The 27,312-nt window shown below is 39.9% G+C and overlaps 2 protein-coding genes across 3 annotated transcripts in view; one reads left to right on the top strand and one right to left on the bottom strand.

The window, feature by feature from the left end:
* The window catches only part of sobpa (sine oculis binding protein homolog (Drosophila) a), a 45,522-nt gene extending 28,397 nt beyond the window's left edge, over nucleotides 1-17,125 (bottom strand). Inside the window, exons 1-3 of one of the 2 annotated variants that reach the window (XM_067614028.1) lie at nucleotides 16,626-17,125; nucleotides 2,923-3,043; nucleotides 2,231-2,440 (exon numbers count right to left, since the gene is read on the bottom strand). In XM_067614028.1, the coding sequence (XP_067470129.1) occupies nucleotides 2,231-2,440; nucleotides 2,923-3,043; nucleotides 16,626-16,721 (427 nt within the window). In that variant the 5' untranslated portion in view covers nucleotides 16,722-17,125. The remainder of the gene's footprint in view (nucleotides 1-2,230; nucleotides 2,441-2,922; nucleotides 3,044-16,625) is intronic. The other variant, XM_067614027.1, reaches the window with a different exon arrangement.
* An 8,659-nt stretch (nucleotides 17,126-25,784) lies between these two features.
* Nucleotides 25,785-27,312, top strand: part of pdss2 (prenyl (decaprenyl) diphosphate synthase, subunit 2) — a 33,042-nt gene continuing 31,514 nt past the window's right edge. Inside the window, exon 1 of the mRNA XM_067613908.1 lies at nucleotides 25,785-26,237. Coding sequence (XP_067470009.1) covers nucleotides 26,005-26,237 — 233 coding nt within the window. The 5' untranslated portion in view covers nucleotides 25,785-26,004. The remainder of the gene's footprint in view (nucleotides 26,238-27,312) is intronic.

Raw genomic sequence — 27,312 nt, 5'->3', positions numbered from 1 at the left:
TGACAATTGCCTGAGCAATGATGTTGATGGAACTGTGCTTTTCTACCCTGTACTGGAATCAAATCCCACAGCTCAGCCTGTGTGGTCATTAAAGAGAAATGAATTGTATTTGTACTTCCTCAGGCATTTTTTCAAAAACAATTTGGGCAGTTAAGGAGGACTGCAATAGGTTGTCAATAAATTTATCTAGTAACTACTGTTTTTTAAATTTGTTTTTGTGCAAGAGTGTGGATTTATATCTCAGTCAGTGTGTCATTTGTTGAAATTCATGTCCTGTGTGAACCGGCAGACTTAAGTTCTCCTTACAAAGATTAAGACAATAAATTCCAAATAATAATAATAATAATCCAGATCTCTTCCATCTCCTCACATCTATATTTATCAAATCTACAGTTGACCTCCTTCCTTTAATTAAAACACATATTATTCTATAGTATTACCCCCTAAAATCTAGAGAAACGTCTTCAAATCTAGTTCCTTGTTTAAACCTTGATTCAGTGGTATGTAGCTGCAGTACTGCTGTGTGGTCAGTGTGGGCAACAAATTATTTTAACAGACCCTCAGTGACAGTGAAATGCCTCCTCTGTGGTAAACTGCGACTGCTGGTGATGAGCTGCAGGCTTTTAGTGCCGTCGCTGTTGCAATGAGAGAGATCCTCCGAGATTCTCTCCAGTATCTCCCAATTATCACATTATGACTACGCGGGTGTGAGGGTGAAAAAACGCAGGCCCATTAGTCTTTCACCCCCGCTCACCTCCTCATCGCATGCTGGCCAGGCTTTTCACCTCTTGTTGAGCTTAATGGATCTACAGGGCCATCAGACTTTAAGTAAAGACTAACTCACAATTAAGGGAATAACTCCCTGGGGCCCTAAAGACAGCACGGTGGACCCAACATGCATATTTTATGTCTTTCCTCTGTTCTACTCTCCATCTCATTCCTATAGTCTCTCTGCCTTTGTGTGTCTTCCTATCTGGACTGCTGCCCACTGCAGATAACAGAAAACAGGAAAATAAGAATCACAGTTTTGCCAGACGAGTACCTTTTAAACTGACTGAGTGGGTGGATCTGGGTTTGTACATTGCTTGGAATAATGTATGTACCACAGCATAATGAACAGGATCGAAGTCAAGACATGAAATCATAATATCTTTCACAATATCTCAACATTTTCATACAAAGATACATCTTGAGGTGGAGTTGTTTATCGCCTTCCCACATCTGCCTGGCACCTCATAACAAGCCTATCTCAAAACATGCACATCTGCATGAGCAGGAAGAAACGCGGCAGTAATTATGCAGCCTCCATACTAAATGCCACCATCATCCACCGTACCTGCACCTCAAAAGGTCCTTTGTCGGATTTTGCGGGGCACATGAATAATTCAGCGCATGTGTGGGGGTTGGTGGTGTTGGGGGGCGAGTTGAAGGGGGTGTTGGCCGGGTGGTGGGTTGGTGCTGGGCTTTAAATGGGACCACACCATCTGTTTCCCCGCCTAGGCAGGGCCAATGGGGACTCCTCTTGGGCGATGCCAAGGCGGCTCGCTCCGTCCGCTGGGGCGTACCAACCTCCTGTGCCACAGCAGACGCAAGGGATAATGAAGCCCTCTGTCTGGCCGAGGAACGCGGACATTTTCCTCAGAGGTGGGGAGGGGAGGAGGGGTAATATTGACACTTGGGCAGGTGGAGGAAAACAAGGTGTACAGCAGGTAGCTAGCTCATTAGTCGCCTGTCCCTGCCTGATTTGGAGGCTTTCAGCCATTGCAAAGACAGAAAGTTGTCATGTTGCATAAACATTCAGTTTTCTTGCTGAGTGCTGGAGAATCAGCAAGTAGGTTTATACCTTCAATACAGTGTAATCTGCCTGGAGAACAGCTGTGGATGCAATCTATGACTTTTTTGCTTGTTGTGTGTTCTGACTGTGGAAATGTCTGCGTATGTGTGTGTGTGATTGTATTTGGGCATTTGGGCGAATACATCAGCAATCAGCAATGGAGGGAAAATAACCTTGATCTTTTTGGAAATTGAAAATGTAGCCTTGTGCAAAACACACAAATGGATAAGCACAAAACCACTGAAACTTTCATTCTGGGCTGGTCTTCCTATTTGAGTACTTTTTGATACTGCTTTCTGCTGGCAATCAACATGTTTAAGTGTTTTCCAAACAAAAAGCTTCTTTTCAATTTATCTCCTGCATGTATCTTTCCAAAAAGGTGTCTGTGCTCCCTACCTGCAGGGGGCTTGATCAGTGGTGGGGGGATCATGGGGACAATGATGGGCAGGTTGCCATGTTCCTTGGTGCTAGGCGTGGAAGTGGACGGTGTGGTGGAGGGCTCTGTGACTCCGTTCCTGGAGGCTGGCAAAGACTGGGAGCTGTTGGCTCGATCCGGAGGGCCTTCGCTGCTCTCTGTTGAAGCTGGGATTTTTGGCAACAAGTTTTCTAGACGGGAGAAATTGAGGAAAATTAAGCTATTAAGTTACTTAACAACTGATGAGGTGCTGCTGCAGTCACTTCAAATCCTGCCATAAAGTAACAGCCTAACTTGCCTAAAATGTGACTCAATGGATCACTTTCACTACACTAGAAGCACAAGTGATGAAGCATGTCTATTTTTTTTACAGTGGGCTTAGACAGATTTATGTTTAAATCTCATCACTTATAGCAAGAGGCTGATTAATAAATACATTTTCAGTCATGTTCAACATATTCACAGCATCCATATGTCATGTTTCATGATTCATTCATGAGCAGTTAATATTTACACAAGTAAAGTACTCCTTATGCAGCACATGATCATATGCTGGATAATGAAGCAGTTGAGAATGTTGACTGCCAGGCCAGTCAGGCAAAAAATGCATCCGCTCATGTTCCTATACAATGCCTTTTAATTAAGAAAAAAACACCATAATAGCATACTATACCTTTGAGAACAGAGATGTGCTGTGGCGTTTCCCCTATCTCTAGGTTGTCTGAATCTCTCAGCTCCACCTTGTCATAGCCGTACCAGCCCAGCAGCTCATTCATTGTGTTCTCTGCAAAACTCTGCAACACAAAGAATTGGCTGGTTAGACTAACATAAAAGGTCTTTAAACAGGAATCACTCTGATTAAAAAGAAAGTGATGTAGACAGTATCAAACTTGAGTTGTAAATTATGCAATACAAGGAGCTGCATCACGCAGTGATGTGGGAAATATCAAATAGCAGCAAATTAAAGGTGAGGTGATTTCCACATGAAATATAAATGTTACCCAAACAAACATCTTAACATTTGGAACAGTACGCAGATGAATTAGATTTGAGAACACTCAAAAATGCGAACAACAAATTAAATGCAACAATTTGGTATTTTCACTGCATATGCTGCTCTTTTCCTGAAACTTGACTTTAAGACTAGCTCCTTTGATCTGTCCACAACACCACATTTCTTCAACTAATTAGGCAAAGATACTGAGAGACTCAAAATTTAAAGCTGTGCCTGAAGAAAACCACAATGTAGGTTTTTCTTCCAGGTCTCATAAGTAGTGGTAAACCTGATTGAGGCTAACTCCTGTCCAAACGCTGCAGTGTGCATCCAGCTGAACTAATGGTCCCACAATTAAATAGGAGGATTTTATCAGAGTGCAATAAAAAGAATCTTTGGGGTCTCCACTGGCATTGAAAAATACAGTTCTGGGGGTTTGAACAATATTTGGCTGCACTGCATGAGTTTGTTGTGGCTGACACACTGTTGGGCAGCTGATTGTTAAAGCAATAGTTTGACATTTTGGGAAATATGCTTACATGCTTTCTTATCAAGAGTTAAATGAGTAGATTGAAACCACTTTCATGTCTGTCCATTCAATATAAAGCTGGAGCCAGGAGGCAGTTAGCCTTGCTTAGCATAAAGACTGGCCCAAAGCTCTGCCCAAAGGTAAAAAATACGCCTACCAGCACCTCCAAAGCTCACTAATGAACTCATTTATGAGCTATATGCTGTTTCGTTCTGTTTCCAGTCTTTATGCTAAGCTAAGCTAATTGCCTGTTGGCTCTAGCTTCATATTTAGCTTATAGACACAAGAGTGATATCAATGTCCTCATCTTACTCTTGACAAGAAAGTAAATATGCATGCTTCCCAAAATGATGAACTATTCCTTTAAGTAGTTTTCAATATTCAACTAATTAAATATCAAAGTAGATACATTACAAGACTGATAACAAGAGTGTATTTCAGTACACTAGTCCGTCATTGTAAAGAACCAATCACAACTCAGTAAAAACACTAATGGAGTTAAATAGTATCACAACTGTCACTATACAGTAAATAACACTTAAGTTAAGAAAACATCATTGTCCAATAAATATTAGCTGTCATGTACCACAGTTGCTTGAATAGCATTGTACCATGTTATTGACCTTCATGCATTCAGGCATGGCAGTAATATCCCAACTTTCTCCAGCAGCACAGCAATGCAAAGTGCTACACAGGCAGTTAGCGCAGATACAGTATATGAAAATAAATGCAACTCCATGCAGGTGAAACATTAAAATATTTCCTCCAGATAGCCTCTCACAACACACCAAATAACTGTACTGAAAACAAAAACCATAACCCTGCTAATGCACATGGCCCATTATTACCATACACCCCTCAGCTGGAATATTCCCACATGCATCGATTCACTGAACCCTAAACTACGGTAAAAGCTTCAGCTATCGTTTGGCTCTAAAATGTACATGAAACTGTTCTTTCTGGAAACAAACTACAGCAGTACGTCTGTATATCTGTGTGATAAAATATTAGTCACAGGTCACTTAACTATCGGCTTAAAGGGAACACTGGTCCTCACTGCTCTGAAGAGATTTTTTTTCACCATTTTTGTTTCTAGTGAATAACATTTTCAGAATTTATGATAAAAAAAAAATTCCGATATAATGATAAACACCTCAAGCTCAAATATGGACCAATCTAGCCTTAGATATGGGACGTGCCTGTCAATTAACGCACAGCAACAGCTTGTAGAATCATATTACAGGCTTGCAAGGACAAATGCTCTCACCGTGCAGCAATGTGCTGTATGTTGTCACAGAGATGAACCGCCTAGTCTTGCCATTGGTGGACTTCCTCGGCATCAAATTGACAAGACACGAGTCAGTTCATTATTTTACAGCCAGTCCCACTTTGCTCTGTACATTATCTCATCATGGCAGCAGACGTCAGTCAATCTCATCTCAGCAGTTAAATGTAAATTACAAACAGCTCCTGTCGATATGTTAAAACCGAAGTGATCATGTCGGAGTGGTTCAGTGCCACCCAGCACATCTGACTCTTAGCTGATCCAAATTTGACAGCAAAATATAGACACACACATCAGCAGTGCAGTATGTACAATTGTTGTCTGAAGTTGACTTTAAACTGCCAACATGACTGCGTTCTGAGAGGAAAAGGGCAAAAAGCAAATTCAGATTGTAGACTAACCTCCCTCAAAGATTTCCTTCTTGTCACCACTGTAGAATCTCAGTAACAATTTACTTTATGTCCCCCTATTTCACATTTATAAGCAGTACATAAATAGCTAATAAATGGTTTATAACACACTATATATATAAGATATAAGTATTTATTAATGTAATTCCTGTAAAAACCTCTGTAGGCATCAATAAATGAAGTCTGGTATCTAAACTGATAATTAATAAGAATATAGTAAAATACAGTTGTAATAATATATTATGTCTTTATAGGAGATGTTATATTGTTAAAACATACTTACATTAATAAACTCTTAAAATTGTCCTTATATCTGCTTATAACTACATTACAATGTGTTATCAACCATTTATTAAATGTTCATATACTGCTTATACATGCTAAATAAGGTGACAGAGTAGTAGTAGTTTCATTAAAGCAAAGATGCTGGGGTGTCAAGTCTAACTGTTACGTGTTCATAAAACATAATGAACATAACAGAAACACGAAAATAAATGTAAAGGATAGTTACTTATAGTAATTATCCTTTACTTGCTTTCTCAATATCTGATAATTGCAACAAGTCCTCCAAATTAAACAACAAAATACATTAATTGTAACTTCCCTCCAGAACAACACATAGAAGCATCCAAGCAAATGATGTCTCAACAAACACATCTCTTCCATACTTTCACAGAAAATAGGATGTCAGGTTCGACAGTAAGGGAGAAGGATGAGATGTCACACTGAATAAAAGATTTAGCATACACATTCAATTTAAAGCTGCTCTGGGTAACTTCATATGTTGGCAGAACAAGTTTGCAAACTATTTGAACTTTAACAGCCTGTATCTGTGTAAGGTGAAACAACCTCAGCACATTGTAAACAGCAGGTTCGTGTCCAGTGTTTCATACTAAAAGGAGAAACAGAACAACTTTGTAGAGTCCAAATTTCTCTGGAGAGAGTGTTCAGTCACTGCTGGAGGCACTTCTGAAGTATTGATTGGTGATTTCCTGTGGGTGGAAAAGTGACCGCATCTGTAGCCAGAATTTAATTTGCGGCAAATAAAGTGAATCTACAAGGTCTCAGTCGAGGTAAAGGAGCCCCACAGTGAGATTTAGACTGATAAAACGGTGTATTTTCACAGCCTTGTGCACCACTAAAAGAAAAAAAAAGAAAGCAATGGTTTGAATGGCTCATCATACATGCTAATACAATATGAGCTGGTGGACACTGAGTGTGGACTGTCCCTGTCTACATCCTTCAAACAACAGGTTGGTCCACTGACTCAATTACTTGACACAAATTCAATTGACAGAGCATCAACACAAAGCACAGTTTGGATATTGCTTACACTGATATTACAATAATACAAGTGGGGCAGAACCCACACACACACACACACACACGCACTTGTTTAGACTGAGGCAGAAGTACAGTCTGTCATGGCAATCTTGGTTTCCAATGATTTCTACAACTCCTATTTTTCCGTGATGAAATGATTGGAACACATATTTCTTTGTCACAAAAAAACATTCTTGCATTTTAGTTCCTTTATAAATTTATCTTATCTTATCTTTATCTCTTGTCTTCTGCAAATATGACAAACTGACTGGGTCAGAAATATACATAAAGCAACTTGGATTATCAATTTTGGTGATGTAGAAAGTTGTGTGAGTCAAATTTCCTTTGTGGCATGGCCTTTTAACTTCCTGTGAGAGATTATGACTAACTACAGCTGGTGACTTCTCTCAGCACATTTAAATAGAGCTTTTTTGATACACTTATCACACTCAGCCACAAACACTACAATGGGAAAGTCTAAGGAGCTCAGCACTGATCTGAAAAAGCGGATCATTGACTTGAACAAGTCAAGAAAGTCACTTGGAACCATTTCAAAGTAGCTACAGATCCCAGGATCCACTGTGCAAGTATAAAGTGCGTGGCACAGTTGTGTCGCTGCCACGATCAGGAAGAAAACGCAAGCTATCACCTGCTGCTGAAAGGAAACTGGTCAGGATGGTCAAGAGTCAACCAAGAACACAGGTGTCAGTGTCCACAGTCAAGCGTGTTTTACATTGCCATGGGCTGAGAGGCTGCTGTGCAAGAAGGGAGCCCTTGCTCTAGACTGACGTTTGCTGCTGATCACATGGATAAAGAAATGGCCTTCTGGAAGAAAGTTCTGTCATCAGATGAAACAAAAATTGAGTTATTTGGCCACAATGACCAGAAATATTTTTGGAGAAGAAAAGGTGAGGCATTTAACCCCAAGAACACCATACCTACCGTCAAGCATGGTAGTGGTTGTATTGTGGTGCTCTGGGGGCTGTTTTGCTGCTTGTGGAACAAATGCTTTACAGAAAGTAAATAGAATAATGAAGAAGGAGGATTACTTCCAAATTTTTCAGGAAAACCTAACATCAACAGCCAGAAGGTTGGGTCTAGGACACAGGTGGGTGTTCCAACAGGACAATGATCCCAACACACATCAAAAGTGGTAAAGGAAGGGCTAAATCAGGCTAGAATTAAGGTTTTAGAATGGCCTTCCCAAAGTTCTGACTAAAACCCCATTCAGAACATGCGGACTGTGCTGTAGAAACAAGTCTGTGTCAGAAAGTTGAACTGCACCAATTCTATCTTGAGGAGTGGTCAAAGATTGAACCAGAAGCTTGCCAGAAGCTTGTGGATGGCAACCAAAAGCGTCTATGTGAGGTGACCCAAGGGACATTTAACCAAATATTAGCATTGTTGTATGTATAACAGCAGATTTGGTGACATTTTCAGAGGACCCATAAAAGAACCAATATGCATGAGTTTTTTTCGGTGACAAAAAGTATGTGTTCCAATCATTCCATCACAGAAAAATAAGAGTTGTTGATATTATTGGAAATTCAACACTGTCATGACATACAGATTCTTTAAACTTTATGTAAACTTTTGACCACAACTGTATCTCTTCACATATTTGAGACACTGTGGCACAGTATAGGAATGACAGAGGCAGATTTCCTCCTGTTTAATCAGCACATTCGCTCCGTTTCTAAGCATTTTAAAGAGATTTATTGTGTTGTATTTCTGTCTCAGAGAAGTAGTGCTGCTCTAGGATCAGTTTTGCCACCGTTGTGCTTTGTTCATACAGAGCATATACTTTCTGCTATTCTGTGCAGAAGTTAATTTTTGCCACACTTGGTGGGAGGACTTGGTCTAAATGTTGGGAAGGCATTATTAATGAAGAATGACAGGAGCTATTGATCTGTCTGATATGAAATACCACTGTGGTGGAGTGGTCAATGGGTAAAGGTGCAGGGCGCTGTTTCGAGTCAATGACAGGTGAAGTCAAAGCACCGTTACGGTGATGAGAAACACCATGCATGCACAGAATGTATCTGCAGGAGCATTTTAGTGTATAGCATGCAAACTTTACATATCTAGAACCTTTAAAAGGCGAGCAAGTTCTAATTTGCTAGTTTTTGTTTCTACTATACATGAAAAATTAGACAGTGTCATCAGCCAACAATTTTAGCAATTATTACAGTAATTTAAGTCTTATCCAAACACTTATCATCTCAGCTTTTTGTCAATGTTTCAGTTTCCGTTTTTTTCCATTGAAGATTTTAAATTGGTAGCTAAAGCAATGAAGGCTGTTAATGAGGACAGCTCATGTTTGCAGATGTAACAAAATTTCTGTTTGAACAATGATGAGTGACAGCAGTGCTTGCTCTGCCTGAAGGTTCCTGGAAGTCAGATTCAGTACCATTTTCTGAGCACAGCTAAAGTTGGGTTCTGACAGCTATATACACAACCATATGAACACTCCATGAGGATGTTTTTTCATAGTATTTTGCATCGCCTTAAGTTATAAATGAAATGGCATTTTTCTTTTAAATTAAGGAGACATTTTGGTTGCTGTCCTTTCTGTGTGGACTTCGGCACCAAGATATCCCAGATCTTCCGGATGTATGTAACATGCCGGTCAGATGAACTAGAAACGGTAAATATACTGAGCGCAAGTGATCTTGATTCTTAATAGAATTAAAATTATTCAGGTAAACAAAATAAGCTGAGAGGCTGAAAATCTCCTGAGTTTCCTGGTACAATTTCAGTCCTTTCCCCATTAACAAACAATAATCAATATGTAACAATTAAACAAAAAGTGACAGTGCCCAACAGACTGCACCCATTGGCAAGCACAACTGCAGCAATTAGCGCCAACAGCAAGAGAAAATCCTCCTTTTGAACATGTCTGTGAAGATTCTCAGTGATCCAGGTCATGGTTATCCAAGGAGGGTTTGGTACAAAGCAGCGGTGTGCACAGCTCCAAGTCTTAAACAGAGTATTGGGTGCATGGTTGTGGTAAAGATGAAACAAACAAATCACCAGCACTCATGGATTTATCTTCTTATTGTTTTTAATTGTGGACAGAGAAGGCTTTATCCAAGAAGGCTTGAATCAAGGATAACTGGACTTGATGGTAGATACTTGAGGACATTTCGCCCCTCATCCAAAGGGCTTCTTCAGTTCTAACTGACTGGTGGGGATTCAGGAGAAGCTAGGAGTTATCAGAACCCTGCACCACCGAGATGATAGCGTACCAAGAGAAGGAGCACCTAAAGGAGGCCCTTAAAGCTTGTGGATACCCCAACTGGACCTTTGAGAAAACAGCCACAAGAGTCAGGAAGAACACCAACACTGCGGATGATGAAGAAAAGAAGAATAAATGCAACATCATTATTCCATACGTGTCTGGAGTATCTGAGAAACTCTGGAGGATTTTCAACAAACACCGCATCCCTGTGATTTTCAAACCAAGCAACATGCTAAGACAGAAACTGGTCCACCAAAGACCACATACCCGAACACAAGAAAAGCAATCTAGGGTATGCTATCCAATGCAGTGAGGAATACACAGACTTGTATATCAGGGAAACTAAACAGCCATTAAACAAACACATGTCTCAACACAGGAGGGCCAATTCCTAAGGCCAAGACGCAGCAGTTTACCTGCAGCTGAAAAATAAAGTACACTCTTTCGAGGACAACAACATACATATTTTCGATAGGGAGGACAGATGGTTTGAAACAGGATTGAAGGAGGCTATCTATGTCAAATTGGAGAAACCATCTCTCAACATCTCAACATGTCAACACCACTTATCCCCCACCTACAATGCTGTCCTTTTCTTAACATCCCTTAACAACAATTCACATTTGGCCTCTGGTGACGACTGTTGTTTACACTTGGCCTCAGGTGACTCCAATGACTCTAACAACTGTCATTACAACAACCAGGAACACTAACGAACCAAGTGGTATCAATGGCCTTGATAATGACCCCACAAAGGTTAAATACCTTGGACTCCGTTCTAGTCAGTTAGAACTGAAAAAGCCCCTTGGATGAGAGGTGAAACATCTTCAAGTATCTACAACCAAGTCCAGTTGTCCTCCATTCAACCCTTCTTGGATTCCTTTTGAACAAATGAGTTGGGGCATAACCAAACCTGAATGTACTCCTAAGTAAAACGGATGTAGCGGTAAAATAACCACATCATGGAGACAAAAACACAGCATCTCTCTGTGTCTCTCATTCCCTCCTACCATCCTGTCCTCTGCGTCACCCTACTACTTTGAGAAAGTGGGAGTATTATTAAGAGTGGAATCTAATCCTGGTTGGCGGCTCATCAAAGCAGCGGCACCAACATTGGATCTGGTGAGCTGGGGAGGAAGAGGCGTTGGAGGCTCAGCAGCAGCCACAGATGTCTATATGTTATACTGGATGTATAGTCTTTTCATCAGACCTAACAAAAAATCTGTTTATCTGCTTTATTCATCCCAGAGGCTTCTGAGAGCCTCTAACAGAACAGAGGTCAACTAGAAGTGCAACTTATGATTTAAGATTTTTAGTGGGCAATGACTAGCTAAAATGCATGGCCCTGGAATGGTGTATTCAGTTGGTTGGTCCATCAATCTGTGCACAACACTTTGGTCCAAAGCACAATATCTTGACAACTACATGAAATTTGGAATGGATAACCATGACCTGCAATGGATGATGCCTAATGATGTTGTTGACCTTTTGTGGAGCAAAAGTTTTGTGTTTTGGTGACTTCCACAATTTTTTTTAATATAATGCCACTATCAGACCAATATATCCACAAGTGCACAATACATATCCAAATCTAATGAAGAGGTGGTCTTGAAGTTTGCTAAGCTATGAAATTTACTGAGCACATACTTTCCCCCACAGGGATAAACCCTTTAGATGTCAATGGGACCATGGTCTTTCTAGGATCTGTGAGGTCAGTCAATGCAAAAAGTCTTTTTGTTTTTAGCCATGCTAGCATTGTTGGTCCAGACTGAAATATCTTGACAACTACTGCATAGATTGACATGAAATTTTGTACAGACATTCATGGTCCCCAGACGATGATTCCTAAAGACTTCGGTGATCCCCTGACTTTTCTTATAGCACCACCAGCAGTTCAAAGTTTTCATTTTCCAGTGAAATATCTCAACATCTACAAGATGGATTACCACAAAATTTGATTCAAATATCCATGGTGCCCAGATGATGAATTGTAATAACTTTGGTGATCCCCTGACCATTCATCTAGCACCACCATCAGGTCAAAATTATTATTTTGTCGTGTACATTTTTGTAAATTAATTTAATTTATGACCAAACACAAAACTAATGTCATACCCATCACCCTCAGCTATACTTTGTGTTTAGTGGTAATTAGCAAACATGAGTATGCTAACAAGCTAAACTAAGATGGTGAACATGGTAAACATTATACCTACTAAACATCAGAATGCTACGCTTGTCATTGTGAGCTTTTTGTCATGCTTAAGTTTAAGTTTAAGCATTTAGCTCAAAGCAAAGTTGTCCCTAAGTACAACACAGAGAATCTGATCTATTCTTTTGAAACAAACTGATGGAAACTTAATTAGCATTTTGGTGGAATGAGGCACAGCTGCAGACAGCAGACTGTCACCTCTGAGTGACCAATTCGTTGCTGTACACCTTCATCCGCTGTGATCTAAATATATCAGGGCTTAAATAAATTGTACATTTACAAAGCTCATTATAATCAGATTTTGGTGACACTGTTTACAGAGGTATTGAATCAACTTCATAATCATTCTGAAGTCTGTTTGTGGCTCTGTTCAATTGTATTGTACAGTATAATGTGGAAATATGTTGACCAACCCCATATATGTAAGTACTGGATTAAACTGGATATAATGTAGCTTAGTGTACCTAATAAACAGGCATCACAGAGTGTGCATAGTGTGGTCTTTTATGATTACATACAATGAAGACTAAATTGCCATTAGCTTTGAAATGCCTCTTCCTTTTCTGCTGCCTTTCTTGTGCACTATTGGTTAGAGCTCTGTAATGATGGTGATATTCTTGGTGTACTACACAGCCAAAAATAACATTTCTAATATTCCTGTTGTGCCTGACCAGGAGCGGAAACCTTCAGCAAGAGCAAACCCACCTCTCCCCCCTTAGCATCAGTCAGAACACAATTTGAGACAAGATGGTGGTTTTAGAGAGCCTCTGCCCTCTAGTGAGTTTACATTAAAATTTGCAGGATAATTAGTGGTGTAGTGGACAATACTCTTCTGATACCTTCAGTGCAGACGCAGCTCACAAGCTGGCACTTCTCTACCATATTTTCAGCAGCAAATAATGATAAAAATACATTTATAATCCTGGTTCACCACAGTCTTCCCCCTTGTTCCCCTCCAGTAAGACCCGGACACAGCCAGTAGGGCTTGTGGTAATGATGATGGTGGGAATTGGATACCTTGCGGGTAGAAACCAGAGCAGGTCACAGTACACCGTGATAAAATTCCTGAATCCACACGCCAAGTTTCCCTTTGCTGATCCCTCCTCCTCTTCCTCCTTCTCCACTTTTCCACTCCCCTGCTCCCTCTCTCCTCCTCTGCCTCTCCCTCTCCTCTGCTTTCATTTCCCTCTACTTTCCTTGATATGTGATCCAGCGGAGACGCTCAGGTTACAGTTTTTACAGCTTAGCCAGCCCAGTGCTGTATACATTCCTTTCTCCCCTGTTTCTTACCCCACTCTCCAGCCTCTCCTATCCCCTCCATGCCCACTCCTCCTTCTCCTTGATTACTCACCGGGGCTTATTTTACCGTGGCACACATTAAGCAGCCAGATGAAGGAAACACTGTCAGCCTGTTTGGTTTTTCAGAGGAGTATGATCCCTCACAAGGGCACATTGTGTGTCTGTCTGTGTGTGCGTGTGTTTTTTCCTCCAGCTTTAGGCTGAAATATTGAAGATGAGAGAGTGTAAAAAAGAGAAGGGAACAAACTTGGTGTTTTTGTTCTGAACACTTGGAAGGGACAAATTAGAGAGTTTTCTACAGCAAATCAATACATTAAACTTCATTTAACGGATTTACTGCTATCATCATGCAACCATGCTATAACATTATTTTTTGCAAATCTGCAGGTTGTAATGCATGGTCCAGGTTTACAGTTTGATTTGCAAGCAACTCATGTTATGACATATCAAATGCATCTGTAATTTTTCAGCATGATTCCACTCAATTGTCACAATAACAACATTTGTATTGAAACAGACGCTACACCTATTTTCTGCTCTGACATTAAATTGCAGGTGTAACCTTCTATCTCTGGATCAGTGTTTCCTAAATTAACTTTGTAGACTGCAGCTTGTGTGTGTGTGTGTGTGTATGTGTGTGTGCGTGTATATATGCACAACGGGAGATGAAATTCAAGGTTGCACAATGAGCTACAATCGAACTTGTTTAGCCTTTGAAAGTGTTTTGACACCTTAACCACATCTGCTGCTCCATTCAGTATAGCTTCCTCTGGTATTGATGGAGATACTGGAGTTGTCATGGGAGAGTGTTGTTTTTCCCTACAGACCATCAATACAACACTGTATCAACTGAAGGTGATTTTTTTTACATTTTGTATTCACATATCGAAAAAATCCACAAGCTACTGGCATTCTGATTCGGTCAGGTACATTTTTAAGTCAGAAAAATCTGAATCATTTGACTGATTGCAGTTATAGGGTTAATTACAGTTACCATACTGTAGCTACAAATTAAACTGATGACGAATTAAACTGCTTTCATCAGCTGACATGTTTAACTGACAGGTCTGCTCTCCAAAACATATCATGAGAGGTGGCAATTCACTGAACCCTACAAGATGGCCCGTGTCCCAACATCTGCAAACAAAATATAATTTCTGACTGATGACTGACATCATATAATTACTTGGTCAGTGTGTTAAATTATCCAAAGAAAATCACATCTAATGTGATTTTTCACACTGTGACTCTAAATATCACCATATTTGCCTGATATTTGAATTCTATTGCAATAGTAAAATGACTAAATTAAATGTGGGCTTATGCTAAAACGTGGCAAGACAATACTTCACTGTGCCGAAATGATGCTCGTAAATATCTTTTCAATTTTAAATGCTCCTCTGAGACTTATTCACAGAGCTTCCTCACCTCGTAAGAAAAGACCAAATCTCTCAATTAAGATACCTTGCCTGACATCCCCCAACCCCCCAACCCCCCCACCCCCTGCATCCCTGTCAGTCTCCCCTCTGTCATCAGGACCAGACAGCAGCAGGATGGGTTAAATGTATTCCTTCACAAACTGAAGAACGTGACAAATGTTTTTTAATTTTATCAAGGAATATTTCCAGTTTAACAAGAGATTCTCTCACTGAATTAACTCATCTTTCTCTAGATCTCCAATGCATTTTTAACTAACAAGCAATTAAGACTAAAAGAAGGCATGCATCAACTAAGTGAAGCACACAAGGAAAATATCTAAACCCAGTAGCTTACACTGCTGAAAAATAGATTTTTAATATGCTACATTATCATGCAACATTGTTGCAGTTTAATGCCTGTTCCTTGTTGCTCTATAATAATAATAGATGCTTCTTTGGCAGCTGAACTCACAAACAAAGCATCTAGATTGTATCAATAAAACGAACATTATTTTTTCCTCTTTACAGTAAAGGAGAGGAAGCTGTTACACATGAACGCGTCTGGTATTTTGGATGGGTCTAAATACAAGAAGGCTTTATCCCAGGGTTGTTTCAGGACTCGCACAGAGCCAGCACCCTTGCGTTTTCTGAAAGAGCCCAAAATCACCATTTACACAATTATTCTAGGTATCACCTGCATATCCATCCAGAGAGGCTAAATCACTGAGTGCATTTGTGTCTTCAGCCAAATGTGTACAAACAATGACGAGATGTAGACAAAGCGGACACACAGCCTGCCTCACACACACACACACACACACACACATGCCAGGGACACTTTCTTTCTCCACAATGAACCGCACGGAGCTCAGGGCTCAGATACCACAGTGTGCACCGAGCAAAAAAAAAAAAAAGAAAAAAAAACACGAATAGAAACAACGTGTGGGTGAATATTGGGATAAAGCTGTGCAGGCCGAACAGAGCAGACAATGTGCTCTTGTCGAGTGCGTAAAGCTCACAGACGCACATCTGGATCACACGCCTCTGGGCAGCTGGGCAACACACACACACACACACATACATAAACACACACACCTCGACTCAGAGGCAAACCCACTCAGTCGACATGGACCCGCAAAAGCATCGTGGATAGGCGAGTGTTCCCCCATTGATTTATACTAATTATACAGACTGGCTGCTCTCCGTTGCGCCGTAGTGTAATAGTATTAATAGTAATAGTAGAGGCACTGTTGACGCCTTCACTGACGCACTGGATTTTCCATTAACTCTGGGTAAGCCATGAAAGGCAGGGCACACAAACGGCGAAAATATGACATGTAGCGACAGGAACGCACACTATGTTCTTCATTGATTAAAAACTTACTAGAAGAATAGTAGCAGTGAATGAGTGCCGCATCCATTGTGCAAAGCGGTATTGGCTGGGTGCGCTGCTGAGACTGGCATTCAGCGTGCATATGACAATAGAACTTGGGTAAAAAAAAATCATAAATCAAAGTTTGACTATCATGCAACCAATTGCACTTGAGTGTATCATCTATTTTCACTGAGGACGCCTGGTTAGTGCTTCAACAGACATGCATGCTCCTCACAACCACTCTGTTTCCACGCGTAATCACATGCAGCTGGGCACAGACCCCCTTTTACCTTCATCTCTTCATTTATTTCCCTTTTCACTGGGTGAGCTGGTTTTCGGCTCCTTTTATTTTCCGGAGGTCTGCCCTCTTTTTCCATCTCTGCCATGTTTTCTCTGTGATACTTCTGTCAATATTTGCGGTGAGGAGGGGAGATGAGGGGGTGAGAGGCAGCGGCAGCTGTTTACAGTCGCCAGACGGCGGATGTCTTGCAGCTTTTCAGCGGCCCGTGTGACGCTGGTGATGCCGCCGAGGGCTTGCGGTGCCCGGCTAAGTCAGCCATCTTCTGCCCGTATCCTCCACCGTCCGTGCGCCAGTGGTGAGCCGCCTCTGTGAGTCAAAGGAGAGGTTGAGTGAGGGGAAAAAACGAGACAGGGGGAGGGGCGTCCACTGAAACATTATATGACGCGTTGATGATCAGAGGTAGGCTATTTCTTCTCGCTTTCCCATGGAGTGCAATCAGAGCAGTCACATCCACTTAGCGCTGCTCCCTCATGGTGACAGTATGCAAGCAGCAAACAGGTGCCCACACACAGCAAGTGCCCACATTGTTCTTCAGGGGAGTGTTACAACCTACTTGTGTTGGCCATAATGAAATGTGGTACTTCTATTAGTTACAGACTCCAATGCTTCATTCATTGCAAACTCAGAGACAGCCACCAGCCTTGAAGTTCCAGTGTGTTAAGTTGCATTTAGCTGACAGTCTCAACCAGAGCAGTTGTGCAGGTGTAGTGCCTTGCTCAGGGACACTTCAGTAGGTCAGTGGAGTTTCCAGTTAATGAAAACATGGCTTCTTTTATCTTGCAAAGAGAAAATAATAGTGGTAAGTCAGGGGCATCTGGAGCACATGCATAACGATGGCAACTGGGAAAAAGAAAATGCGTGGTCCAAACAAGACAAGTGCAGTCTAAAACAAATCGTGTGTCACAATAAGGTGAAGGTGCAACATTTTCTCTCAAAACCTAAGTACACTTTTTTTAGGTGTGTTGATTTGGTAATGACTGCACCATTAAGTTTCCATTTTGAGAGTGTTGCTTCTTTTTCTGTTGCTTCTTGCTTTTTTTTCCAAGCTGTAAAAATGTGAATGGTGCAAATAAGCCGACAGGTGTGTCCGTTTCCTTTTTAGTACCATACTTGCATTCAAGTCTGGTGAGAACTGACTATTAACATCTATCCTATTAACCATACAGGGATCCCACAGTTCAGTTTTGTCATATTCTGACACTTGCAAGAGAACAACAAAGGTCGTATGAGTCCATAGTCAAACCAAAGACATAATAATACAAACCCCAATACATAATTTTTTTGCACCTTGATCCAACTGAGTCACTGCCAAAAAGAAGCAGTTTTGCATTAATTTAACTTTCAACACATCCTCAAACAATTGGAATCTCCAGTCCAACACTTAAAAGAAAAAAATCAATGATATGGATTTATCAATAATATTTATTAACATGAACATATTTCTTTCAATCTCAAGTTGTTTTAAAAGACAAAAGATGGATAGATGGTCTGTATTGTCCCAGGGAAGAAATATGTTTTCACACACTGTCTCACATGAAAAACATATGCATACAAAACACTCCATACACACAGTTACATATATACATTTATGCCCTACATATATCTCCAGATGTACATGCACATGTACTACACATGCATACAGACATCATTTGTATATGGTTGTTTTAATTTGCTGTTGTCCCTATGCTTAAAATGTTAAAATTACATGTTGTGACAGTCTCACAGCATGTTGTATGTAGAGGCTACTTAGATGAAATGCAAACTAGTGTCATTACTGGTTTATGAAACAGATCACACATTTTATCCATTTAATAAATGATTTTTGCTTTGGGCATGAATTTACCTGTTCCAACTGTGTGCTACACATTGCCCTCTGACTTTAACTGAAATGACAATGAGTTGGCAGGTGGAAAGCCGCTGAGAGCTCTGGGTGATGCTGCTCATGGCATAGTGACACCCATTTGAGCCGGAAAATCAGCAGGAACAGGAGCTGTGAACCGTGATGCGGGGTCAGGGTGAGATGACTTGTAGTGCTGCTCTTGCCTTGCAAACAAACAGCACATCCTGCCTGCATTACAAGATTTCCTCATTAAGCTGTTCCTCCAGCTGCAGTGGTTTGGTTTGGTGTAATGTAACTGTAATGCTTCTGATGATTAACTGTGCAGTAATGCAGCTGAAAGCTTATAGAGGTGTGAAGAAAGAAAATGACTGGATTTTTGAATTTGATGGTTGAAATCACATTCAAGGGTGTGTAATCTCAACTAATTCATTTTGGTTAAATTTGTACTACAACTAAATATGATGATGATGCTCAGAATGGATGAATCAATATATAATACATTAATATACAGTAGGTAGATGTCCCTATTAAGCCATATACCGTATAAGCCCACTTGCAATTTCTGAGTCAAAACAACCACTACATCATAATTTTTTGCTGTGTTTCTTCAAATGAAGCTGCTTGTTATATAAATGACACTTTTTTATTGTAAGCCAATCAGATTTGACAATATTGAGTTATCAAAGCACATGTGTGACATGTGCCTGCTGATCCCAGAAGAAGTTGCAAAAAAACCTTGGTCATTTTGGTACCCTCAGAGGATAACATTTTTTTTTCTTTTTTTTGCATATTTCTACTCCTGTTTTGGTAAGTACTCATTTGTTATCAAAATGTAAGTGATTAGTCTTTCGAATAAGACATATGTTAGAATATTACTTGAATCAGAAATATTGTTTCTTTTGAAATCAAAATATGAGTTTTAGCATGCTAGCAAACAGACCACATGCTGCATCAATACAGTGCAATGACATAAAGCATGATAAGCATGTATAGTTTACATTTTTGTATGCAGTTTATATTATTATACTGTTAAATATATAATAAATGTGTATGTTAATCTTTATTTATTTTTTAATTAACATTTTTACCTGGTGGGTTTAAAGGGGGCGCTAGCAAAAAAAATGACACTGTCTAGGGTGGATGTAAAAGAGTGGCTGATTACTTCTCTGCATGATCAAATTCATACCTTTCATGCTATATTGGTTAGATTATTAGATTTATTTCATATAGTTGTTATTTTAATGTCATGTGTGTATGATAAAATATTCTGTCTTTTAACCATAAATTCACTGATGTTCCCTTTAAACCCACCTGCTCCCATTAAGCCCACTTGACTGTGTTTCAATGGGGATTTTCTCCCTTTTGACCTTTGAACTATTTTCCACTCTAATTTTGACCTCCCCTGATGAATCAGCTCCATAAATCAGATAATTAATACCCCTATTAAAATATCAGTGATAATCTATATGTTAATTAATTCTGGATAGGCCTATATTCTATCCTATTAGATTTTTTTTAATCTTTACTTTTCAGATTAGTTTTAGTTTGAAATGACTAAAACACAAAATAACTACAGTTCATGCCCATGCATGACAGAAGCATGCCATCTGTACAGGGAGGGAACAATGCGAAATATCTAATTTCTGGCATAAAGTTATGGAGTCGACAGGAAGTCGCTGAGACAGAGAGGAGTAGCTGAGCATTGATGCACAACAGGGACATGTGATCGACCTGTGTCCAGCGGTAGAAAAGGACATTTCAGAGTGTCTTCAGGGTTACAGTGACTGATAAGCTAAGAAAAAGGTAACATGAAACAGTGGGAAGCCTAATATGAGGTATAGAAAAATGTGATTTTGCCTAATCTAGTGGTTTTCAATGTGTGGCTTGTGTATGTGTTTGTGTCCACGTGCATAAGTATGTGTACAACGTGTGTGTGTGTGTGTGTGTGTGTGTGTGTGTGTGTGTGTGTGTGTGTGTGTGTGTGCGTGTGTGTGTATATGTGTGTGTGTTTGTGTGCATACATACGCATACGTCCAGGACTAATGCTTTGTTATTCTCTATCCCCTCAGGTCCTTTGCCAGTGGGGTTGGGTTTTACCTGGATGGATCTTCTTGATCCTGTTCAAGAGTTTGTGATAGCAAAGAATCTTCAAATGTCCTTCAAGGATCGAAGGTTGAAAGTGGTTTAAACGCTTCATGCAGGACGGAACAGGTCGGAACAGTTCCCAGAGGCAAGGGCAAAAGCCACATCCAACTCAGCCATTCTCAGAGGCTGAGAACTATCTCCTTTTTGAGGAGCGAAAAAGGATATGGTTAAAGCCGATGTCATGGATAAGCCAGAAAATATCTATCTCCCATGAATGCTAATATTTGACGGACATGCTTCCCACATCTCCCTCAGCCTTGCTTTAAAGGCGAAACAGAACAATGTGGTATTGCTGAGACTGCCCTCTTGCCTAACCCAGATTCTTCAGCCACTCGACAGAGCTGTTTTCAGGGAGGTGAAGAGGCGGTGGAGGACAAAGCTGTGGTGGCACTCCTGTGTGACCAGGGACAAGATCTGAAAAGAGAATTTCCCATCCAAACTGAAGGCGGTGTTGGAGATAGGTCTAAAGGGTGAGAATCTGAAGAGTGGGTTTAAAAGCACTGGCATTTATCCTTACTGTCCAGACAGGGTGATCACAGAAGACTACATACCATTCACCATGGAAGATGGCCAAGCACAACCACAGCCTCTGGCAGAGGCTATGACAAGCAACGACACTCCTCTGGGACCCCATGTGGTCACTCTGTCTCCACTTGCACAACCTCGCCCAGCCAGGAAAACACCACTAAACTTTCCAGTGGGACCCTGTGCCACTGCTGTATCTCCAACTGCACAACTACACCCATGCTCAACATCTGTAGGCGAAGAATCCATGTCCCAGATTATCCTCAGTGTCGAAACTATTGCTGGATCCAACATTCTCAACATCAGCAATATTGAGGTTGCAATGCCTGCAAATCATGAAATGTCACAACCCCAGCCAACAACTTCTGCATACTCTGCAACTTCAAGCCCTTCACCCTCATCAGGCATTGGTATCAAAGACTTCTTCCTGCTACGCATCATGCTAACGAAGAAGAGCAAACCAGCCAAAAGACATAGAATCCACACTCTAAAATATGGAGACTCTCTAACATCCAAACAAGCCTTGTTACAGCTAGAGGAAAGCGAAAAGAAGAAGGCAGCAAAAAAGAAACAACCAAAGGATGGCAAGACCAAGAGCAAGAAGGCTCCTCTGGAGAATCAAATGCATCGGAGGCAGTGGGCAATGAGGCAGCGGGAGGAAAATGAGAAAGAGGGAAGGAGGCAAATGAGAATACAGAAACCTACGCCACAACCTTCACAGTGGAGAGAGACGTGTACTATGCTTCCAGTGTTCATGAAACCGGCGGCATATCACATCGCACGATCACGCACTGAGTCAACACCACCAGAGGGTGAACGGTATGTGATGAAGTTCCTAGACAGAAGGCCAAACAACACATTCTTGCTCCCATCCAGGGACAAGATTGAGGATGTAGAGCACAAGTTCATCCTCTGCAAAGCAGGGCTGGAGGGACCTGGACCATTCTATTTGTGTAATCATTGAAAATCTGTACAAAAACAAGATGAAAGCCCTCAAAGACTTGTTAGCATAAGACTTGCAAGCAAAGACAACCACAGTGTGGACAAAAGATTGAAACAAACAAATAAGATAAAGCTTAGACAACCCTATAACCTAAGTTATGTTACACAACTAAGATAGGCTACATGGAGCAAATGATAGTCTAACTAAAACAATACATTCACCTCAAACAGCACAGGCCTACGTTTAGCCTTTAGGAGAAAGTGGGAACTGCAGAAATGTTGACATCTTTCTTGTTTATTTTGCTTAAATTATCAAGATGTTATGACTAATGTCTCCTCACAATGAACTGAATGGTTTTAAAATGTGTTCTTAAAATGTCTTCAAACTACCAGCCTAAATGGTAGTTTTGACATTTGAAAATCAATTAAAGTTATTGTTCAATTGTAAATCCTGAAATTGACTCATTTACTATCCTTAGAACATTATTATTAAACCTGGAAACTGTTTCTCTTTCAGTAAGTCAGTCTTCAGACATCTACACTTTCAACCAGCTGGCTGGACCAGAAATTTTGGCCAATTTCAAATGCTAACAGCACATCATAGGATAGAGATACAGACAAAATTACAAGACATACGTAAAGAGAGATGAAGTATTGAAGAGTAATTTCCACTCTAGTTTGGATTTTGTTTGTAAATAGTTTTTTGGCTACATTCCAAAGAAGACATGTTTTAAGTTCAACTTTTTCTGTGTTAACAACACAGCAAAAAGGCTGGTCACACCCATTTCAATGCAATTTACATTCCACAGGATAGGAGTGGAGGCAAAATGAAAAGCTATTGAGAGCTAAGAGATTACAGATTTGAATAGAACGAGTTTGTATTGTTAAGATTTTTTAAATATATATATTTATTAATCAACAAATCATGAAATGGGCTTATTTGGAACACTTGTAGGCTTAAAGGGTACATAAAGTATTAAGTCCATGCCAGACTTTTGACATATTCTGACAAATTAAACAACAAAAACATTAGAAATTGGTATAAATGAATTCAATTGAGAGATTAGTTTTTCATTTTAACTAAAATGTTCTCACTTAAATTGAGGCATTATGTATCAAAAATGTCTGAAAAGCAAATTTGGTGGGCTTAATAGAGAGGTTTACCTATCTGTGTTTGTTTTGTAAGTCAACAAAGGAGACTGCAGCTCACATGTTGCAAGCTGTCCTTGACACACTCTCTTTCCAGTCCAGTAATAAGCCAATGGAGTAGGATTCAATGAAAGCATTGTTAAACCTAACACTGCTGGGGCATTTCCCTATCATACTGAGGAACTGTTATATTGTAACAAGGACTGTGTTACATGAACTGAAACATGAGGGGCCTCTTTTTTCATTATTTCAACAGTTTGGTTTAAATGGATTTTCAGTTTTTTTCCACTTGGTATTCTTTTTTTTTTAAAACCTCAGCATAGTCTTAGAATTACATGACATTGAAATGTATGGTTTTAGTATCTGGCATTTGTCATAATAGAAACACATGATAGTTTTAGGACAGAACTAAGAGAAGTGTTACCACACAAACCCTCACTAAGTACATGTTCTTGTTTAACAGTAATCTGATTTAATGTGAAACATGCAGCTGCAAAAGAAAGACATCAGAATAAACATTACCATTACATTAATGGGGGACTACCCTACAATAACTGAGGAAAACCATAGGTGATGTTCTCTAATGATCAAACATTACTAACACATTAAATCTCAGATCAGTGCTGCCCTCATTCAGTCGCCTTGCAAATGTGAAAATAATAACATCCACAGCAAATGGAAAGCAGATGGAACAAGATATTACTTAATCATAGATGCTGGGTAACACCGCTGTTAGGTATAACCTCTTTTTCAATCTGCTTCCTCCTGGGCAGCCAGCTCTGAAGGTAAACTGACATTTTACTGATAAAGCACATGTTTGTGCAGTATGGTTGTAGCCAGTAATTAATAAAAAGAAGTTAACTATGATGTACAGCTGGGCATATACGCAAAGAAAACAACCATCATTGCAAAATTCAATCACGTTAATTTACAGCATATTGGCTCTATGACTTTATCATTTAACTTAGTTATAATCTAACAGTTAAAGTCATAATCCTTAACCTATAAATAGGACCATTTAATTGGTAATTTAGGTGGGTGTACCCTCCTCTATTGCACGTCTATGGAATGTTATTACATTTTAAGTTATATTTTGGTTTTCAAGTCAAAGTAACCCAAATCTATATAAAGCTATACTGCCACCCAACATTCCTTTTCAAGGAACATATTCAGAAAATGAATTCTTGTTTATATCAGTAGCCTATTTTACTGAGAGAATTATATGGTTAAATAACATTTCAAAGATGTCTCCCTGACTGAACTTATATTAGAAATTTGAGGAAGCTAAAGGTGGTATGCTACTAGACTGGGGTGTCACCTGTGGATAGCACCTAGTAGGTGTAGGTGAGTGAATATTCTGCTTCCATGACTGATGATTAATAAATGGTATGCTCACTTCTTCCACAATCACATTGTACTAAGTAGTGAACAGGTGTGAACCAACTGTTGAAGCTTATATTTGATGAGATGCTTGATAGATCTGCCTTTAGTTTTTGTGCATCCAAACACATGGAATGATTTTCAACACAATCTCAAGATCAACATTCTCAATATAACCCTGGAAAATTCAAGACTGTTATCTCAAAGCACTTCTACTCAGTGAGCAATTGTTTTCATTAAGTATTATGCTCTTTTTTGATCTATTTAAGTCTATTTATTCAGGAAGGCTTTTTCATCTCACCTATTATTATTAAATATTATTATTATTACTATTATTATTATTATTTTCTTTATGTTGTGTGCTCTATGTTATTAATATTGAGGGAAACCTCAGTGTATATGTGTGTGTGTGTGTGTGTGTGTGTGAGTTGTATTGTATTTATTGGGACAATGTACAGTTTTAAACATAAATGTTAACATTTGATGTACTGCACCAGAGTTAGCTTACAGCTAATTTTCATCTGCAGTCCCTTACAATTAAAACATATAACAGCACAATAACAAACAGTACAAAGCAAAAAACACACAGGACACATTATACATACAAATACAAACTACACACAATAGCACATCACATACACCAATAATGTCAACTAGAAATTAATAATGTAAACTTGTCAAATTAAAAGCAAGATTATCTGTGTTCATGAGAAGACCATGAGATGAAATTTAGAGTAAGTGGTTACAGAGCTGAATAGTTTTTAGCAGATTTTTTAATTTAGTTTTGAACGTACTGATGGAACTGTAGCTCTTCATGTCATCAGGCAGGACATTCAACTGAGTTGTGGCTTTCACAGAGAAAGCTGACTGTCCAAATGCAGTGCGACGAGATGGTATGGCACAATCTTGTATAGAGGATATTCTGGAGAATTTACTGAGCGAGTGTGCACAAAGTCACATAGTGGAGGAGGAGATAAACCATTTAAAAAATGTTTAAACTATAAATGACTTAGTCTAATTTTCTAATTTCATGCTTGCGAATCGTGAAACCTTTATGAAAAAACAAGACAATTCAAAGCTGCCTGCTCTACAATGAGGAGGCGGTTGGGAGGGGGAGGAGTTGGGGGGGCGTGTCGGAATCTGGCAACAGCCGTCGTTACGTTTAAGCACGTAACGTATGACGTGTACAAAGATGGCAGCTCGCATTGTCAGGTCGTGTGTTGTAAACATGGATGTATTATGAGAGCATATTCTCACAGTAACAGTGTGATAGTATGATATGATCAAACTGGAGACATAGTTGAAAAAGATGATGCCACGTGCCTGCGGGAGGCTTTAGGCAGCTGTGTCAAACCAGAAAAAACATTACAGTCAGAGAGAGAGAGAAATGTTTGCAGCTACACTGTCGCGATTGTCCAGCCGAGGACAGAGGACGCTGAGTCTGTTCTCCAGCTCAGGACCTTCAAACTGGAGCAAAGTGGTGTCAGACGCAGAGAAGATCGTCGGTTATCCAACGTCCTTCATGAGCCTCCGCTGCCTGCTCAGCGACGAGCTCAGCAATGTGGCCATGCACGTCAGGAAGCTGGTCGGGACTCAGCACCCTTTACTCAACACTGCCAGGTAACACACCTTCCTCTCCTCCAAACCAAACCTCCAGTTACAGTCTGTCTTAAAACAACAGTCAGGTGTCCATATGAACACTGAAATAGTAATCATTCCTCCTGCTCATACTGACTATTAAAAGATCCCCTTCAAATGTCCTTTCAATGTAAGTGACAAAATCCACAGTGTGTCCACACAGTCATTTATTGCAAAAATGCATTTAAAAGTTGACCTGAAGTTCATATGAGGCTTCAGCAGTCTGAGTTAGTCATATCAAGGGATATCTGCCACATTTACAGTCTTTTTAGCATCAAATTCCCTCTTTATGTTTCCTTGGACAGTGTTTCCCTGTTGAGTACAGTAGCAGTATAGTAACAAAAAGAGGGACTTTGGCACTAAAAAGACTGTAATGTTGAAAGATATCTACTTCTCATTTCGACAGCTGAAGCTTCACATTAGCTTCAGATAAACTTTTAAAGACATTTTTGCACAGAAGGAGGACTGTGGATTTTGTCCCACATCACTTACATTGTAAATGCATTATGAAGGGATCTTCTAATGGTCAGTATGAACAGGAGGACTGATTACAGCAAGAGAAACATGTTTCAGTGTTGATTTGGGTGCCTGCCTGTTGTTTTAAGACAGACTTGAAATATTGTGAACCCGTCCTTGAAGATTCCCAGGCCTGGAGGTAAATTTTGTGTAAGGTTAAAAACTACAGCGCCACAAGACAAGGACAAATAAAAGAAACAGCACATACTACTAAAGATTCAAAGTTCATGAGTACACTGTTCATCATTATTAATCCTGTCTCTACTTTGTGCCTCTCACATAATCATCACGTTTACATTTGAGAGTTGCACTGATTATAACATTCGAGTCACAGATAAGCCACTGATTTACTCAAAAATGAGTATAAGGCAGACTTTGGAAAACATTAGTGTGTTTATGTTGGTGTCTTATGAGACACAAACACAGCTGCACTTGAGCGCACATGAAGATGCATTCTTAGTATCTCATTTCATCACTCTGTTGCCATCAGGGTAAACAGCAATTGGTAGCAATCAATAAAGGTTTTTTTCAGTCAAGCAAC

This window comes from Thunnus thynnus, chromosome 16, assembly GCF_963924715.1.
Source record: "Thunnus thynnus chromosome 16, fThuThy2.1, whole genome shotgun sequence".
Taxonomy (NCBI): Eukaryota; Metazoa; Chordata; class Actinopteri; order Scombriformes; family Scombridae; genus Thunnus; species Thunnus thynnus.
Note: the sequence above shows the minus strand (reverse complement) of the source record. Positions and strands in the feature narration are given on the sequence as shown.